Genomic DNA, 19365 nt, shown 5'->3' with positions numbered 1-19365 from the left:
AGTGGAGGCGGGGCTAATTTACATATTCTTGACTCTGCACATACTAAATGAGGTAGGGTGTAGAGTTACATTCAAGATATTTTGAAGAAATTATTTTCAATGGAAAAAACATTTAAATATGTAATTTTACTTATCAAAGATGCGTTTTAAGCGATAAAATCATTGACTGCAGGGAGACTTTAAATGTTTTTGAAGTCTCTTCTGCTCATGAAGGCTGCATTTATTTGATCAAAAATACAGTAATACTGTGAAATATTTTTTCCATTTTTTAAATTGTAATATAATTTAAATGTAATTTATTACTGTGATCAAAGCTGAATTTTCAGCATCATTTCAAGAAACATTTTTTACGATTAATATTTTTGTTAATATTTTTGTGCAAACCATGATATATTTTTTTCAGGATTCTTTGATACCAGCAAAAGAACAGCATTTATTTGAAATAAAAATCTTTTGTAACATAATAAATGTCTTTACTGTCACTTTTGATCAATTTAATGCATCCTTGTTGAATAAAAGTATTCATTTCTGACCCCAAACCTTTGAACGCTGCTGTAGTGTACAGTACATACTGCACAAAAAGTATAAGTAGTATGGAATTCACACTAGCATACTACTCTTAGTATTTCTTCCACATAAAATAAGGCAGAAATAGTATGACTAGTATAGTAGTATGCTGTTATGTGCGCGTCTGTGCTCTCATCTGTGTGCACGAGTCAAATTGATCAGCAGTGCCATCTGGTGGTTGAACTTAAACACTACACTTCCAAGAGTAAGACCGCTAGTTTTAAAGTGAACCATGCAGTTGGTTGTTTCATGAATCTGCATTGGTTGTCAAGAGTATTTTTTCAGGGTGAGGAGGGGTAGTGTATAGGGTGGGGTTTAATTACAATCACATGTTGACGGTAAACAAATATACACCACGGACAACATCATTTTTAATGTGGTATTCTGAAACATCTGGATTTGCCATGGAAGCATTCCAGAACTCTCAACTGAAAGATATTGTGAAGTCGCTACACGTTCCGGAATAAAAAAAAAACTATAGTGGAGTAACAGCTGGGAAAGAGGAAATTTGGAAAAGCTGAGAGTATGTGGAATTTGTGAAATGTCTCAGTGAATTCACCAGCGCATGATTGATAGGGGATCACAGCAGCTAAGGGACGATTATGTTTCTGATATCTCTCTGACATAATTATCACTGTTAAACCACTCTGAAAATAAATCAAGTCAGCGCAAGAACGTCTCTTAACATTCATTATGACAGGCTACAGGCTGATCTTAGTACAGTTAAATGGGGCTTGAATCCAAGCTAAAAGCCGTTTAAACGTGTATGAATCCGTTATTTATGTGCAATTTTAACGTGTAGTTTTTGTAAATGTGTATGCGGTAATTGTATTCAGAATTACATACAGGCAACATCAGGACAGTCCCTGGAGGTCCTGGAAGACCATCGGCTCCAGGCAGACCAGGGCGACCAGGAAGACCCTGTCAAGAGCAAAGGATTCGGGGTAATGCATAAAACAGCAAGCATCTTTAATGTATTTCAATCAGTGAAATTGGCTCTAAAAAGTTCAGATTACGTTTAATTTTGTATATGAATCACATGAAGAAATGTCCAGATCATATTTCATACTTCTAGATGTACTTTACAACTGGGACATTTTTCATAACATCCACCCTGTTCACTATTTAACAGACTTGGATGTTTTGCAGAACACAATTTTAAGTGTTGTTGAAAATATGCATTAGCCTGTTGTCATGGTTACTTACCCTCTCACCGGGCTCTCCAGCACTACCTGGGGGTCCCGTTGAACCTGGAGGGCCGGGGAGACCCTAGAACAACACAAAGGGACTGTCAGAAACACATATAAAGCCACTGCAAACACACAAACACACATGGGTGTTGGTCCAGTGAGTCTAGATCACTGCTGGACTCTTTTCATTGCTCGATTTCTCATACTCATGTTGTTATAGTCCCAATACAGCCATCAATTCCATCAATTCTCCAGCTGAGAGAAGAGTTGCTTTATAAAAAAGTAGGTCAAGAATGAAACTGAAGAAACAAAACAGACATTCCGCTGTTTAGCATTGTCAGCGAAAAAAAAAAAACAGTTCAGTTTTCCCAGTAACTAGCTAAGTTTTACAATAAATAGTGATGTATTGTGACAAATGCTACATTAGTATTTTTTGTGTTACAATGTATAGTCTCTCTATGGAGTAACTTTGGGCAGTACAAATCATTTTAGCAAAATGGTTGGTTCTGAAGGTTTCTTTTTAGTGAATTATTTCGCTCAAAGGATTCAATCCAATGAACTAGCTCAAGAAAAAATGGTTGATTCATTACTCAGTGATGTTCATTTGTATTTGTTAAATACTGTTGTTTATCAGCTATATTTTTTTATATAGCTGATTGTTTATCATAAATTTTGTTTTATTTTCAGTATTATTTCGGTATTATTTTAATACTATTACAATATTTATTAATATTTTTAATTTGCTTTTATTTTTATATTTTCATTTTCATTTTAGTTTAGGTTTTAGGTTTTGTTTTTATATAGATCTATATAGCTTTAATTAATATTTATCTAACATTTTAATTTTATTTCAGGTCTCAGCAATTTTGCCATTTTTATTAATATTATTAGTACTTCAACTTAATTTTAGTTGGTTGCCGAGGCAACATTTCTAATTTTTGTAAGGTTTTTTTTTTTTGTTTAATTTATTTTTCCTCTCATATTTTTATTTATTTCAGGTTTTAGCAATTTTGTTGTTTTGCCATTTTTATTCATATTATTTTTTAAATATTTCTATATAGCTTTAATTTATTTTTTTATTTATTTTTATTTTATTATTTTTTAGTTAGTTGCCAAGGCAACATTTTTAATGTTTGTAAGTATTTTAGTTAATTTTTTTCATCTAATATTTATATTTTTATTTTATTTCAACTACCGAAACACTTTTTAATAGTTTTACTTTTAGTTAACAATAACAACACTGTTTTTTTTTTGTTTTTTTTTTAAGTATTATAATTTAAACATAAAATTAATATAATTAATATTGTTTTGTGCAAGAAAGATATAGTAATCTGGTTTTTAGTAAGAGAGATTGTCACCTTAAAAAGCTTCGGCATAGTTAGCCACTTTTTTTTTTTTTTGGCACACTACTTAAAGGTATAGCTTGACTGTAGTTTAACTGGTTTAAATTATAAGTTGCTTGTAAATTGGCAAGTACTTAAGTACTCAAAGTACTTAACACATATGGAGAAACACACACACACACATATAAATAGACTTACCGTAGGACCCTCTGGACCAGGTGGGCCTTCGACCAGCATTCCCTACAAGACCAGAATAACACAAACACATTAAAATAACAGCATAAACACAACCTTCGACACAAATATAAGATCTCAAGTGTGAGACAACCACAGCTTTGGTCAAAGTCAATTCTTTTAAATTACATTTCTCTTATACATTTTTTATCTCAAGTCTGTAGGCTGAAACTGTGAGATGTGCACTTGGCCACAGGTCACTGTAATGATCATAGCAAACAGCATCAGGAAGTCTGTTAAAACACTGATGCCTGTTTCTCATGGCCTTGACTGTTTATGAAGCATTTGAGATGATCTTCAGATTGCAGCCCAGCTGACTGAACATTCCAGAACATTCATCAGAAAAACATCTAGAATAAATCTAATAGTTCCAGTAATCCATTGTAAAACAGGCAATGATTGGTTGTTTGACAATCATAAACAGCATACATTTATACTAATGAATCAAGCTCCAAAAATGACTCATTTGCATATTGTGTAGTTTGTGATGTCACATGAGCAAATACTTTTGCATATGACTGCCTCCAGAGCAAGACATCGATGAACAGTTATACATCATCACACTGGCGTTCAGTTGCTTGACGGCTGACATTTGCCTACACTGGATGTGAGCGTCACGTCGCGTCAAACACAAATAGAACTCATTATAATCACTGATGCTGTCTACACGGGATACAGTATACGGATGAGAGTTCAGTTTCTGACATATTTGAACTCTTGAGTCTGTCGACAATGGGACAAATGGAAGAGTGATGAATGTTCCCATTTAAACAACTCATTTGCGACTCTGTATAGATTTCAGAAGGATCCCAAATGGTTTATTTCAATGGCATTCTAGATCACGTCAGAGGATTATATGTTTGCTCGGAGCATTTTATTGTGTAAATGAGGCACAGTGTAATGGAGAGTAGGCAAAGAAACTTTGGTTGACAGATGAAGCAGTCAGCTGTATTGGATCTGACAGCAGCTGCAGCATAAACTATAAATAAATTATTTTATAATGCTCTGTTTGTAAATAATGGTTTTATACAGACAATGTTTTCAGAACACTTATATGCAATAGCAAGTGGGTGTTGACACTGTTTCCTTTGCAATGACATTAGCCAATCATAACTGTTTACTGACAAGCCTTAAAGGGGACCTATAATGGCTCTTTCATGAGATGTAATATAAGTCTCTGGAGTCTCCGGAATGTGTCTGTGAAGTTTCAGCTCAAAATACCCTACAGATCATTTATTATAGCTTGTCAAATTTGGGTATGAGCAAAAAACGCACAGTTTTTCTGTGTGTCACTTTAAATGCAAATGAGCTGCTGCTCCAGGCCCACTTTCCAGAAGAGGGTGGAGCTTAAACAGCTCATGCTTCGGTTGCTCAACAACAACAAATATGGAGAATCTCACACAGCCAAAATGAGGATTGTCAGTAACGGTGTTCAGCCTTACATTGTTCAAACCGGAGTCGGACACTGATGGAGAGACTCAGAAAGAAGTTACAACTTCTAGAATGAAACTGAACGTTTCTGAATAAATTTATGCAGTTGCTGTGAAGTTGATTCAACTCATCGACATTGAATTGACCCTTGTTTGTGAAGCAGTCTGGCGTAAAATGACGGCATGGTAACAAAACTCTACTACAACTCTTCCTCTTCTCTAAAGCAGCCCAACATGGCCTCACCCCCTAATTTTAGGGTTAGTGATGTCACTAACCCAGAAAGAAGCTTATTGTAGTCCCTACCAGCAATTTGTTGTAGTCCTTAAAAAGCGATTTCTATTAAAAAAAAAGAAAATATCTCCCTTTTCATTGAACTTTGAGCATCGTAACTTTGCCGTTGTTTATGCTCAAACAGCAACACTACACACTAACTAAAGTTAAAAATAATCAACCACCACATTATTTCAGACAGAGAGTGAGAACGAAGGTGACGGACGTGAACCCCAAGGAACATATTAAAATAAAAATTTTGGTGTGCTGTATCATATTGCCATAATGCTGTTAAAAAATGTGAAGTTAAAGTAATAATGCACATTTGATGGTGTTTTACATCATGGCACATATAATAGGGAAAATCTTATTAAAATGGATCAGCTGTAACCAAATTGTGATCTGTATCAGGACATACAAACTATTTTGCCTGGAAGTCATCAGTCATGATCAATTACTGATCAAAATGTGCTTGCATGAGTTGCGTCATAACCACAATACTGCAATTACCTCAAGCAAGCTTATGAAGATTGAATTATAGTCACTTAGAGGTCCAGAGCCCAAAGCAGAGAAGCATTAGATACAGTATGTTAGAGATCAGGCTCATTAAGGTCTAGAGCACAGGGACTTTACTATTAGATAAAATGGACAGTTGTTTGTTGGAACATCTTGGTCTAATCTGGTGCTTTTTAAAAATGCTATGGGTCTTAGCGATGTCCCGAAGACATCATCCGAGTGTGCTGTCGTGGCAGTGGGCATGTTTGCTTTGTTTTGGGGCGTTCCTTACATGCCAAAAAATACAGAATGGACACAGTTTGTGTGTATAGAGAAACGAAGGAGAATGTGGGTGCTTGCAGAAAGAAGCATGTGATTTGAGCATTTTTCTTTCTCCAAACCACATGGTCATCCTTCATTAAAACCAGCTGTCCTGATCTGTATGTTTGTGCTTTTCCTAAACTCTGAAATGACACTGATCTTCTCATTGATCGGTTCTTGTATCTCTGCAACAGCACACTGTAAAAAAAAAATGTTTTTTGAAGTTGTAAATAAAAACAATGTTTGCTGGAGTACGCTTTATAAGAAAATACTATTTCAATTTTTCAACTTCAAAAATTCAATGCATTACTTGTTGTTTCTTTTAATTGTCTGTGAAACTTACTAAAAATGTCTCAGTGAAAATTGAGAAAATTGAGAAAATCAGTTCACGTGTGCTTTGCGCTGCTGCTTCTCTACAGCGATCTGTCATGCCACATTAAACAGCGCTGAATTTTGCTAAATTGAGAATTGTTTTTCAGTGTACTGACTTCTGAATAGTATGGAAGCTTGTTTCCGCCATGAAATAAAAATAAAAAAGATAATTGCGACTTTTTATTACATGCAATTGCGAGTTATAATTCTGAGAAAAAAACGTCAGTCTTTTTTCCCAGACAATTGGACATTATAACACGCAATTGCGAGTTATAATTATAATTGCAATTCTGACTTTATAACTTGCAACTGTGAGTTTATATCTTTTGAAAAAAATGTCAGAATTGCGAGATATAAACTCGGAATTCTGACTTTATAAGATGCAATTGCGAGTTTATTCCATGAAATTCTGATTTAATAACTCACAATTGTGAGTTTATATCTTGCAATTCTGACATTTTTGAGATTTAAACTCAAAATTGTGAGAAAAAAAGTCAGAATTGTGAGAAAAAAAAATTCCCAATTACCTTTTTTATTTTTTTTTATTTAGTGGTGGAAACAAGCTTCCAAACTTTGCATGGTCTTTCCCTGATATGGCTGTAAAGGTAAGATCACAGCTAAAAAAAAAAAATGTTCTGAGAACGTTCAAAATGTTCCACATTCCATTTGATCAATTTGCAAACATTATGGGAATGTTACTTTTGAATGTTCTCTGTTAAGTTATAACATTTAAAAAACATTAGGCGAACATTCCATCCAACCGAACGTCTCAGGTAAAAACATTCCTTGAACAATATATAAATAAAGTTTTTGTGCTAACATTTGACAATAAAGACCAGATAACTTTATACATATGTTTTATTAACATCACTGGGTTACTGGGTTTGTTCATAACTTAGAGAGAAGCTTGCCACACGTTAGCTGAAGTTCTGAGACCGTTCCCTGTTAGCTGGGATCTAGCCTCTTTATACATCCTGATGTTCATTCACAATAAACCCAGATGTCTTCTAGTACTGAGTCCATGCTCTCACGCTGAGAGCGCAGTGACATCTGTTTGAAATCTCACAGCTGTTAGTCATCAAGAGCCACGTGAGCAGTGAAGACTGTATGCAAAGACAGACAATAATGATTCCCATCATGCAAATATTATAGTCAAATCTGAGACTCTGCGGAGTCTGACACAGGACTGTTTGTGGAATATAAATGCAAATCAGGAGTGAATCCAGATTACTCTGAGACAGACAACTGATTCAGGAGATAAAGGACATTTGTTGATTGTTTGGTTTCTATCTCATTGGTCTAAAATCTCACTCCATAAACTGGTATATTAAATATCAAACATGTTCAGAATGGCTGTGATAGTGAAATTTTGCTCAGCAGTTTTTCTTCCACCATGGACTAGGCTTGTCAAAAGTACTGAATTCAGTACCAAGTCATTACTGAAATTGAAAACATGTGATGATACCAGCATTTCCCCCTAGCATTTTGAGCAGATTCTTAAACACCTATGACTGGCCATTGTGTTGACGCGCTCAACAGATATGTTTGTGATTGGCTACAATGATCAACGCTTCAAAAACATGTTGTAAATAGACATTTGATTCTCTTCACTGAGTGCTTACACTGATACACATGAAAGTGTTTGAAAGCAGGCATTTATCTGCTGATATATTGGGGATCCACTGATAGACGCCTGATTTCAAATGCTCCCGCTCAACAGCACTCAAAATGCTAGGGGGAAATGCTGGTATCGTCACATTTTTTTTAAATTTCAGTACTGACTTGGTAATGAAGCCGGTACTTTTGACAGCCCTAGTGTGGATATAACATATCATATATATAACTTTTGAAGAGTAGTGTACGTGCGCCATAACCTGAGTGCCACTTACGGGTTCAATGATCGCAGGCTCTCCTTTCTGGCCCTTCTCTCCTCTCAGTCCATCCACCTTTGGAAACAAATGAAATTTAATTTTAAAATTTTCCTACAAGTTTGCTTAGTTTGGTAGGGCTGGGTACTGACACAAATTTCACGATTTGATTCGATTTCGATTCACAAGCTTGAAATTCGATTCCGATTCCATTCGACTCCATATTGATTATTGATATATATCAGGTACAGTACATGGCAAATTTTCTCAAGGAAAAAAAAATCTCCCAACTAATGCTGTAAAATATACACAGGAGTCAGTTGGTACTACAGTATTATATGATATTGAAGGTTAAAATGAACTGATTTGTACTTACATTGCACTCAAGGAAGTTTTTATAAAAAATAAAGTTATAATACTATATTTACGATCACATAATTATATTTCTACTCCAAATTGTTTTTTGAAATATGAACATTTAAATGGTAGCCGTCATAAAAAATTTATTTAAACATGCCTTAAATATTGAAGAACATTAAAAATGATAATGAATATGTACTGTAATATGGTGCATATATTTAACAAAATGCTCTTGGGTTCATTCTAGCTGATTAACAAGTTTATGGTCACTGAATATGTTTTTTCTGAGGTAAATGTGATTGAACGATTACATGAGACATGATACGGATTTCAGTAAGTTGTACCGTATCTTTTAACATACCTTCAGATGTTCATTCGTGTTTATTTCGTGCTGTAACTGGTATTAAAGCGGAGGAGAGAATCAGTTCATGTGTGCTTTACGCTGCTGCTTCTCTACAGCGATCTGTCATGCCACATTAAACAGCGCTGAATTTTGCAATAAAATGCTTATTATTGTGATTTATTGGATGAGAGGTGCACTACAATGTTTTGTTCATAATCAATATTTTTTACCCAGCCCTAACTTTATGTTGCATTGCATTTGCGGAACTGGAGTTCACCTGTCCATAGGTGTCCACGGTCTCTGCAGGCAACTCTTTGTCGCTGTCTGGGTATAGATCTTCATAATTATACATGCTCTCCAGTTCTGCATCGGTGTAATCCGTGAGAGACTCCTCCTTAAACTTGTCAATATCGATGGAATCTGCTTCTCCGCCAATTCCTCCCTGTCCTCCTGTGGCAACAGACCCCGCCCCTGCGCTGGCCCCAGCACTGACGGATCCACCCCCAACTGAGCCGCTTGAAGAAACAGACCCGCCTCCAACAGAAACAGATCCGCCCCCAACGGAAACTGAAGTGCTGGTGCTGCTGCTGCCGCCTCCTCCTCCCACGGTATAATCTCCCTCTCCGTATCCTTCTCCATATCCCTCTCCATAGGTCAGATCATAACCCTCACCGTACTGGGTGTCATCATAACCACCACCAACCTGCAAAAAAATTCACAAGCCATCAGACATCATAACCAATCAATAACTCAGTGTTTGTGCACTGCGTGTATATCCATCTATTGATTTTGATCCATCTATTGATTTTTGATTTATTTATTATAAAAGCAAGTCCATTTTAAATGTCAACCCAAAGTCAAAAGAAAAAAAAAAAACGATGACTTTTTGGCCTATTTTTAGTTCAGTAATTTTTGATCTGAGATATATTTTTATGACAATAAAGCACATGTACATTATTTTTGGGATTTTCCCTCTTATTCTCAGTGGTGATTCTCATTATAGTCTGTAGTACAGTATTTTTATAGTCCTAAAAATGTTTTATTTTCTTTAAACAAAATTTAAGATGATTTTTTCTTTAAGAATTACAGTATATTTGTATATATTTGTATATCTGGAACTGTTAATACTGCATTAATTGCAATTATAAGCAAATCTTACATATGAAAGACATTTAAAACAGAGATAATTCTTTAAATATATATCTCTATTTATATATATATATATATATATATATATATATATATATATATATATATATATATATATATATATATATTTATACATACATATATACAAATTTATATATATTTAATAAATTATTAAATATATTTATATTCTTTAAATGAAATAAAATAAAAAATAAGTTATTATTAAATGTTAAATAAAATCTAATATTTATTAATTAGAATGGACCCCTGATTTGAGTAAAATCCACTTCAGTAAAATAGTATCTTGATACACTATTATACAAAACACTGCAGTAATAATCAAAACTTTCAAAACATATGAAAGACATTTAAACATATAGAAAAGTCTTGGAAAACATAGTCAATAAGAAACCAAACTCACTGAGGTAGAGCTAGAGCTAGAGCTGGAGCTGGAGCCGGTACTAACTCCAGAGCTGGAGCTGGAGCTGGAGCCGGAGCCGATACTGATTCTGGAACTGGAACTAGAGCCGGAACCGGAGCCAGTACTAATTCTGGAACTGGAGCCAGAACCGGTGCTGGAGCTGGAGCTGGAGCTGGAGCCAGAACTGATTCTGGTGCTAGAGCCGGAGCCGGAGGTTCCATTAATGATTGTGACAGTTGAGTGCACTCTTCCACTTCCTCCTCCTCCTGATGATGATGAAGACGATGATGTGATTATCCGCCTGTCCAGGTCTCCTCCCAATCCCAGATCCACCTCACCCAGTCCAATATCTACTTCTCCGCCAGTACTTGTGCCTGTACTAGTGATTGTGATGGTCCGTGAGCCATCAGGCCTTGAGGTCGACTCGTCATAGTATGTATCGTATCCGTTTCCGTAACCATCGTAGCCGTCGTACGGGTCCTCGCCAGTATTGGTGGTCGAGCTGGAGGATGAAGAGGAGGAGGAGGAGCTACTCGAACTGCTGGAGCCTCCTGTTCCACTAGTGATAACTGAGGTAACCACGCGACCGCTATCCGGAACAGACACCTGGTAAACACAGTAAATAGACACTGTTTTTAGAATAGACAGGCTGGGCATTGGTACTGATTTCCTAGATTCAGCTTCAATCCCAGTAAGGAATATTTAAATTACTGTGTTATCTTTTTAAGATCTATAAATTCTCTGCAAACTAATGCTGGGAACTGTACAAGTCCATCTACAGTACAATAACTTTGAGCAAGAGTCCCGCTCTATCTTTTTTATTCATTATATATCTTTTTACTTGCAAATATGACACATTATGGAACAGAAATGGCTAGCAAACTAGTTTAATGTTAATGTTAACTTTAGGAATAAATGTTACAGGGATCATACAGATACTGTAAAATTAAATTTCTGGACTTTTCAAGCACTACTTTTTTGGTTTTCAAGGACTACAATCAGAGATCTCACTGATCAATCAATATATTTATTATTAAAATACGTTCATTCATTCTGGATCGAAGCAAGTTTCTAAACAAGAAAATTATTTCTTTGAACAACACCTTATGAGGCACAACCGAGAAGCAAAGTGGCTCCAGGGTGAAGCTGAATCTGAAGTTTCACTTCAAAGACATCACTCCATTGACCAGTGCTGTCAGTCATGGGAAATCCCCTTAACCATTGAAAGGATACTATGACAAAGATATCGCTTTCAATTTTTTCCCCATGAATATATAATTGACCTGAAGAATGAAATCTGTAACATATACTTTGAAATATATTTCACGCTCTATATTTCTATATCAGACCGGCTGCAGAATTAATTTTGTGTGAAAAGATTGTATTTGTGTTTTAGTGAAAAAATTAAACACTAATTTCACATAGCCTATATTGTCTTTCAATAATTCAAGCACTTTTCAAGTACCTCTTCATAAATTTCAAGAGCTTTCCGGGACTTACATTTCAAAAAGTCAAATGCAAGTACTTCAGGCACTTTAAGCAAAGACTATAGAATAACACAAGACACGTCACTCGTATTGTTTTGAATTGGAGAAAGTGCAATGAGCAATAACTCCCGCCTTCTAAATAAGAGCCAATTGCCAATTGGTAAAGTCATTGCGTCACAGCAGCGGCCATTAGAAGCTCCGGTTCCTATAGAAACAGTCAGGTGCGCACTTCTTATAGAGATTAGCTTGATCCAGCCTGAAAAATGGCGTTTTTTTTTTTTTTTTTTCATGATTCGAGGATTTAGAAACAAAATTTAAGATACAGTTGTTGTCAGATTTCATTGGTGATTTCAAATCTGAAATTTAATCGAAAGCTTGGCAAACAGCTTTGAAGAATTTGATGGGATTTGATAGATACAAACTGCACTTGCATGCCCGAGAGGCGTCTCAAAGATGGCTGACGAGTGAAATGACTTGTCTTAAAGAGACTTTGCTTTAAGCACCTTGTATGAACCCAGATATTTAATTTTAATTTATTAAAATCTATATTTTCACACAGCCCTGTTATGAATTTTTTCATTTTTTACAAATAAAATATAGAAATATTAGATGAAAAATTACATTTTTTTATTTGAAATGCTGCCTTGACAACTAACTGAAATAAATAGGTTTAAGCTGAAGTACTTAAAATTAGTAAAAAACTTAAATTAAAATGAAAACTGAACATAAATAAATAAAAACTAATTCAAAATATTAACAAATACTATAAATAGTACATAAATAATATTAAAATAACACTGACCGTTAGGTCTTCAGTTTCGGTTCCAGTCGTTTCGTCGGTTGTTGTTTCTCCATTTTTTTCCGCATCCATGTCCTCATAGTAGGGATATTCATAATAGTAGTTATCCTCTGTGTTCTGAAGAGAAAAAATGTTGAATATTGAGTGTTATTAAATGTTAAACACTGTATTATCTCCAATGTTCCAAAAAAAAGGTAGAGTACTGATATCAGGTCACTGATAATTGTTCTAAAACATGACAGAACACCACAATAGAATTACAGAGTTGCTAATATGAATATTCTAGAGTGTGTAAGCATGCATTCATTTGTTTTTAGCTTTCTTAGTTCTTTTGCAAGTTCATATGGGTAGCTGACTATATTCCATATACTGTAGTCTCTTGGAATGAGATAATTCGAGCTGCATGCATGATAATTATGTTATAAAAATGCTGTTTAAAATATTTTCAGATGGAATATAGCACGACACACCACATTCGACCCATAAAGACATAAACCTGCACATGGATCCATTTTGGCAATCTGAGCAATGCAAAAAACAAATTATTTCTGAGCCTGAGGACATGAACATGAGTTCAGTAGAGTCTCTCAAGAGTCTCTCAAGTGTTGACATCCTGTAATTATGGGAATTATGACATGATGTGAATGCAGCATATGTTAACATTATTTGTTTTCCTTGATAAAAAAAGGAGCACAACCATTAGTACTTATTTTATATTCAAAATATTCAAATAAGAGTGAATGCATGTGAACATATTTGAATATAAAACACTGAATATCTTGAATATAAAAGTAATATATACATATAATTATATTTTAAAAGCATAATATTTGAAACTTTAATATTTGAGGTGGGACAAATGATTTGATAATTTTTCTTTTAATATTTTTCTAATTAAATTTATTATTTATTATATTAATATAAATATTCTACATTATATATGTGTGTGTGTGTGTGTGTGTACATTTTATTTTATTATTTTGCTTTATTATACTATATTAAATTTTACATTATATTTTTAAATAAATAAATATACATTTATTTTTCATTATATTTATATAATAAATGTACATTGTATTATTTGTACATTATATTATTAGTATATTTAAAATACACATTATTTGTACATATATATAGTATATGTGTATATATATTTAAAAATAAATCAATAAATATTCTGAATATAAAAGTTAATATAAATACAGATTTTTCATTTTTTTCATTAAGAAGTTATACTCATGGAATGCTAATTAAGCAATTCAACACTGGTCTTGATTTAATAGACTGACATTCCCTGAGAAGTAAGAGCAAAGGAAAAGAGGGATTCCCTCTGATCAAGTCCAGCGGAAATCCATGTTCTCTCTTATCTAGTGAGAAAGAGAAGAATGTGAGGAATTCCAGCCGCTCTGCGACCTCTCGCTCGGATGCACCGTTCTGCCTCTCCCTAATTCCCACACATTAGCAATGGATAACTCATCATGTTTTAATCTGTAAAGAGGTTTCACTGATATTTAAATGATGCACTTGGCCTTTGAAGGACTGGTCAAAGGTGCAGGGGGGGTTTCTTTCATATTGCCCCAAACTAATGCTCCACACTCAGATTTACAGCTTCTGACACAACACAGATGTGAAAAAAGAGGTCAGCAGAGGGTTGTTTCCGTGCCAACACAATGACATCAAAGCCCTGAAAGATGTAAAAGTCCATGCATGGCTGAAAATGTGCCACATGCTGCATTCACATGCATGTAATTTCTTTTTACAGACATAACTCAGAGATAACTTTACCATATGTGGGCAACAACAGTTTTCCGATAGAAAGCTCATCCCTTTTATAAAGATTACTGACAGCTGTGATTTAATTTTGTTCATTTATGTTCCTGAATCTCGAATGGTAGAGCATTGCACTAGCAACGGCAAAGTCATGGGTTTAATTTTCAGGGTGGATTCATATATGCAGAACTATGGTAAAACATTTCCAAATGCAGTCAAATTAATAAATTTGTATTACCCAGCCTGAATAAACTGGAATTAAATATAGTAATTTATAACTATTTAACACTATTTGACCAAGGCTTTCTTAGTCACATAAATGTGAAATTATATTTTTCGCCTCTCGTTTGCATCTCCACATGTTTTGAAGCTCTCACAGCAATTCCCTTAAGCGCGCCTTTTGCTTAACTCCCATAGAGAATCAATTGAAAACGGTTGGTCATCTCCGTGTTACTCAGCTTAAACTATTTTCTCATATGCTTCACATGCTAAATCTCTCAATCTTTCATTTAATGCCTTCTCTTCCTCTCTCCGTACCGCACAAAGGATATTGGCATCTGAGTGAACCCAGATGGACAGAGACTGCATATGAACACTCGACTGTCCCCATGAAATAAAAAGTGTGTAATTTTTGATCTCGTCTGTTAATATACTCCTAATTGTCCATATGCACAGTTTCCGTTAAACCAGCTCAGGCATTTCCGGTGAACTGTTAACCGTCACTCGCTGTACATCAGCACAAACCCATCAATGGTTGACTTTTTAATGTTGTATATATTTCATGCAGTTATCACACTTGCCTAATTTGCCAATAAACCAGTTTTATTCACTGCAATAAAGACAAAGTTAACAGGAACGTTTGAAGAAACGCAAGAAACGCAGTGTCTGTAATTAGATTCACATGCAAAATTTTTCCAGCATTTCCAACATTTCAAGATGTAGGAAATCCAACATTTGATAGAAAACACTTTTATTTAAAAATAAAAAAGACATTAATTACCACTAAACCAGCAGGTGGCAACAGAGGAGCATTTAATGGCTCATATTAGTCATTTCCTGTAATAGTTTTTTCACTCAGTTTCGCTTTTGAATAAATATTAAACATTACAAAATTACTAGGTTTAAAAATACATTTTGTCAAGGTGAAGTATGAAGTGCTCACAAAATCTCATGAAAAACAATAACTTTTCTTGTGAGTGAATTACACAGAAAGCGAGCACCGCGCTCTCCCCGCTCTCATAATCACAGAAGCTGTCAGTCAGTGAGGCAGAAGCTCAATGATTTTGGCACAATTGTAAAATCTCACATTTTATTCAAGGAATCCAACTAAAGTTCACAATATATCTTTAATTTACAATGTTTTTTTTTTTCTTCTTTTTTTCACACAAAAGTGTGAAAACTGATGGTCGAATTGAAGTTTGCCGATGAGGAACACTGAGACACTTCTTTTTTTTTTTTTTTTAATGTCATCTCACGTTTGAATAACTAAATAAATGCTAGGCCTGACTATTTAAGTGACTATATTTTGATTATAAACTAGAAGTATTACACTATTGATGTTGTTAAAGCTACCTCAGGACATTGAAAATACAGACACACAAGTGACATTCCACTGGAAGTTTTCCAGCTGGCTTATATTATTGCGGAAGTTCCGTGCATATGGTCCACTGTTGACAAAATATATATATTTTTTGCACTTTAAGCCGGGCACACAATTAACGACTAGCTAAAACATTAAGACTCTGCTCAACATAAAACTCTAGCTAAAACACTAAGACTGGCTCAACATACAGTACAAGAGATTGTTTCCTGCGACTAAAGCAGATTTATATACTTACACATGGAATTTGAACACCGACTGTAATCGCAGACTGAACGCAACTGCCTCTGACTGGACGCGTTTGAGCGCGATCAGTCATACGTATCAATTTACATTCATAATCGGCCTTACAATCGTTAAGTGTGTGCGTGGCTTTACATGTACGTTATTTCTACCAGAATGAATCAAATATGAACTTAGCAATTTATTTTGTGACAAAACAATGTCTATTCCTTACATTTTTTTTACATATTATTAATACAATATGTCAGCAATACAGAGCTCAAACGCTCTACAGGCCGAGACCTGCTCATTTCCTCCCTCTATCACTCTCTCGCTCATTATTTCTCTGACTGATGAGGTCATCCATTCGGTCGGAAAAATACATTCTACGCTGCCTGCAGCTGGGTCTTTTCCGATGGAATGGAAAGAGCTATAAAGAATTATTATGCCTTAAACTTACGCACACACACACACAAGTGTGGGCAGGTATTATTACTCCATTTTAATTTGTTTCTCATTCCAAAGACTGAATAAAAGATGAATAAATGTAAAAATAGTCAGTGTTTTGTGCTGTCAGATATACCAACTGTAAAACCAAAACCAGATTTCTCAATTTTCTTAAGAAAACCTGAGCAGTACTTCCACTAATAATAAATAATTTACCATTATAAATCAAATTCTTAGTGACATTAAAGACTCACCATTATGACCTCCGGTGAAAACATATCTGTTATGAAAACTGCCATGGCTAGGGATTATTGCTAAGTGCTTGGCTGATTTGATGGTTTTATTTTCACAGGATTAAGATTTAAAAGTGCTTCAGCTGTCCAAGCACTCAACAAGATGTTCTTGACTTCATTTGAGCTGCTCTAGGCGAAGGCAAGGAGGTCGTTGCTTGAGCTATAAGAAACTGGTCTCTGTTTTGCTTTGGTTTTGTTTTGTTCAGACTGGGCCTAACAGAATGCCAAGGATTCTGGGACATCCTTAGGACGTGTGTCCAATGGGAGCATATTTAAAAACGGCAGCAGTGTGACAAGGCACTGATCATCCATTTATTTATTTTAGGATGCAGTGAGTTGATGTAAAAAGCAGGGCAGATCACTGTCACTTTGTACCCAGCCGTGCAATCGCAGTGAAGGAGGGGCGGGACAAATACCACATGGACCAATCACCACATCCTGCAACTGATGACAACAACAAGCACGACAACCGAGCAAAATCATTTAAATCAGGAGCCAGAACAAATACTTTACATTGTACGACATTTTTATATTCAGAAACAAACTTATCTGTGAAATCAGAACACTTAAATGGATATTCCATATCATAGCAAGCAAAGTGTCACCCCTGAAAAAAAACGCTGGACTGAAAACATGCTCTTCAATCTCTAAAGGGAATGTTGGATGAAGTTTATGAACTTACATATTCATCAGTGTTTGGATCTTGATTCTGGGGCTGTTCAGGGGCAGGAACCTCACAGTCGGGGCTGTAGTGCTCACAGTAGTCGAACGCAGCACGATGGTCCGATACAATCATCAGTTGCTGGATGTCACCCTGGAAACAGAGAAATCAGCCATTACGACTTCTGAAAAGAACAGGGGATTGACATATCTTTATACTTGATGAAAAGGAAACATAAAGCAGTGAACCAGCAGAGAGAGCAACATTTTTACTCCCTATAGACCACAGTGAATGCCAAATTTAATTTGAGGCAAATGAAAATGAGGATGTTATAGATTGAAGTGCAGTCCTTTTAATGCACCATACAAAAAGCAGTTATAAGACTCATTTTGACTCTACATACAAATAAATGCTAATAAAAAATCTATTCAATAACTTTAATAATAAATGTATTTATTATACCAATGTATTTATTACCAATGCAGGAAGAATTGACAGAGAGCAAACACACAATCAAGACGAGCTTGGCATTTAAATGAATCAGGAAGTTAAAAAAAATCACATCAAATTAATACAAAACTCAAAACACACACAGAAACAGGAGAGATAGCTGGGCTTTCTGCAAAACAGCTGTACCCTTTCATTCAATAACCATGGTTTTTGGAAAAATAATGAATACAGTATGAAAAAGGGATGAAACACCTGTTGCAATAGGACAGGAAACACACACACACAGTGAAAGTGGGTCACAGTCTGGGAGGAGAGAGTTGAGTCAGAACCTGTGTGGACGCCAAAACTGTCCAATCGAATTAGGACACAATGGCCAGCACCTGTACACTCACACACACACACACACACACACACACACACGTACACACTGAGGCAGAAACATTCCCTTACCATTTGAAAAGGTCATTTTGTGTTATACCGACTTTACAATATGTGTTCACTTCAAAACAATAAACCACTAACCCTAAATTACTATCATTTGAGAGCATTTCTTTCTCATTCCCACATGCACACACACACACACACACACACACACACACACATGTTTGTTTTTGTGAATTGTGGGGACTTTCCATAGACTTCAATGCATTTTACACTGAACAAACTGTACATTCTATCCCCCTACCCTGCCCCTACCCCTAAACCTAACCCTCACAGGAAACTGTGCAAACTTTTACTTTTTCACAAAAACTCATTCTATATGATTTATAAACCCATTTACATTGTGGGGACCGCTGGCTGGTCCCCACGATGTAGGTGAACTCAGGTTTATATTACATCATGGGGACATTTGGTCCCCACAATGTAATATAAACAAAAGCACACACACACACACACACACACACACACACACACAGACACACACACAATACCATCAGTCATGACTGGTATAATTTGATTCTAATTCATTTTTCTGTAGAAGAACTGTTGAGCTTCACAGTTTGTTTCATAATTGATGGATTTTACAACAGTAACATTAATGTAAAGCTGCATTGAAACCATCTGTGTTGTATAAAGCACTAGCTATATATAAAAAATTACTTGACTCACAAACAAATGACTCTTTTGAATCAGTCAAAAAGACTCACAAACTCACAAGTTAGCAGTCTGAATCAGTCTGGATGTTTTAATTCCAAACATTAGCAAAGGGCTAACCCATTTTAGTCTCTTACTGTTTTGAGGGTTAAAGTCCATGTACATGTTTAACTAAAA

General features: G+C 35.2%; 1 protein-coding gene across 4 annotated transcripts in view; it reads right to left on the bottom strand.

The window, feature by feature from the left end:
* The window catches only part of col5a1 (procollagen, type V, alpha 1), a 110907-nt gene that overhangs the window by 37530 nt on the left and 54012 nt on the right, over positions 1–19365 (bottom strand). For all 4 annotated transcript variants that reach the window (XM_067374953.1, XM_067374954.1, XM_067374955.1 and 1 more), the window contains exons 5-12: positions 17665–17796; positions 12654–12767; positions 10365–10970; positions 9072–9497; positions 8113–8169; positions 3299–3340; positions 1774–1836; positions 1414–1488 (exon numbers count right to left, since the gene is read on the bottom strand). In XM_067374953.1, coding sequence (XP_067231054.1) covers positions 1414–1488; positions 1774–1836; positions 3299–3340; positions 8113–8169; positions 9072–9497; positions 10365–10970; positions 12654–12767; positions 17665–17796 — 1515 coding nt within the window. The remainder of the gene's footprint in view (positions 1–1413; positions 1489–1773; positions 1837–3298; positions 3341–8112; positions 8170–9071; positions 9498–10364; positions 10971–12653; positions 12768–17664; positions 17797–19365) is intronic.

Source organism: Chanodichthys erythropterus, chromosome 22, assembly GCF_024489055.1.
Source record: "Chanodichthys erythropterus isolate Z2021 chromosome 22, ASM2448905v1, whole genome shotgun sequence".
NCBI lineage: Eukaryota > Metazoa > Chordata > Actinopteri > Cypriniformes > Xenocyprididae > Chanodichthys > Chanodichthys erythropterus.
The sequence above is the reverse complement of the archived record's forward strand: the minus strand, read 5'-3'. Positions and strand labels throughout refer to the sequence as shown.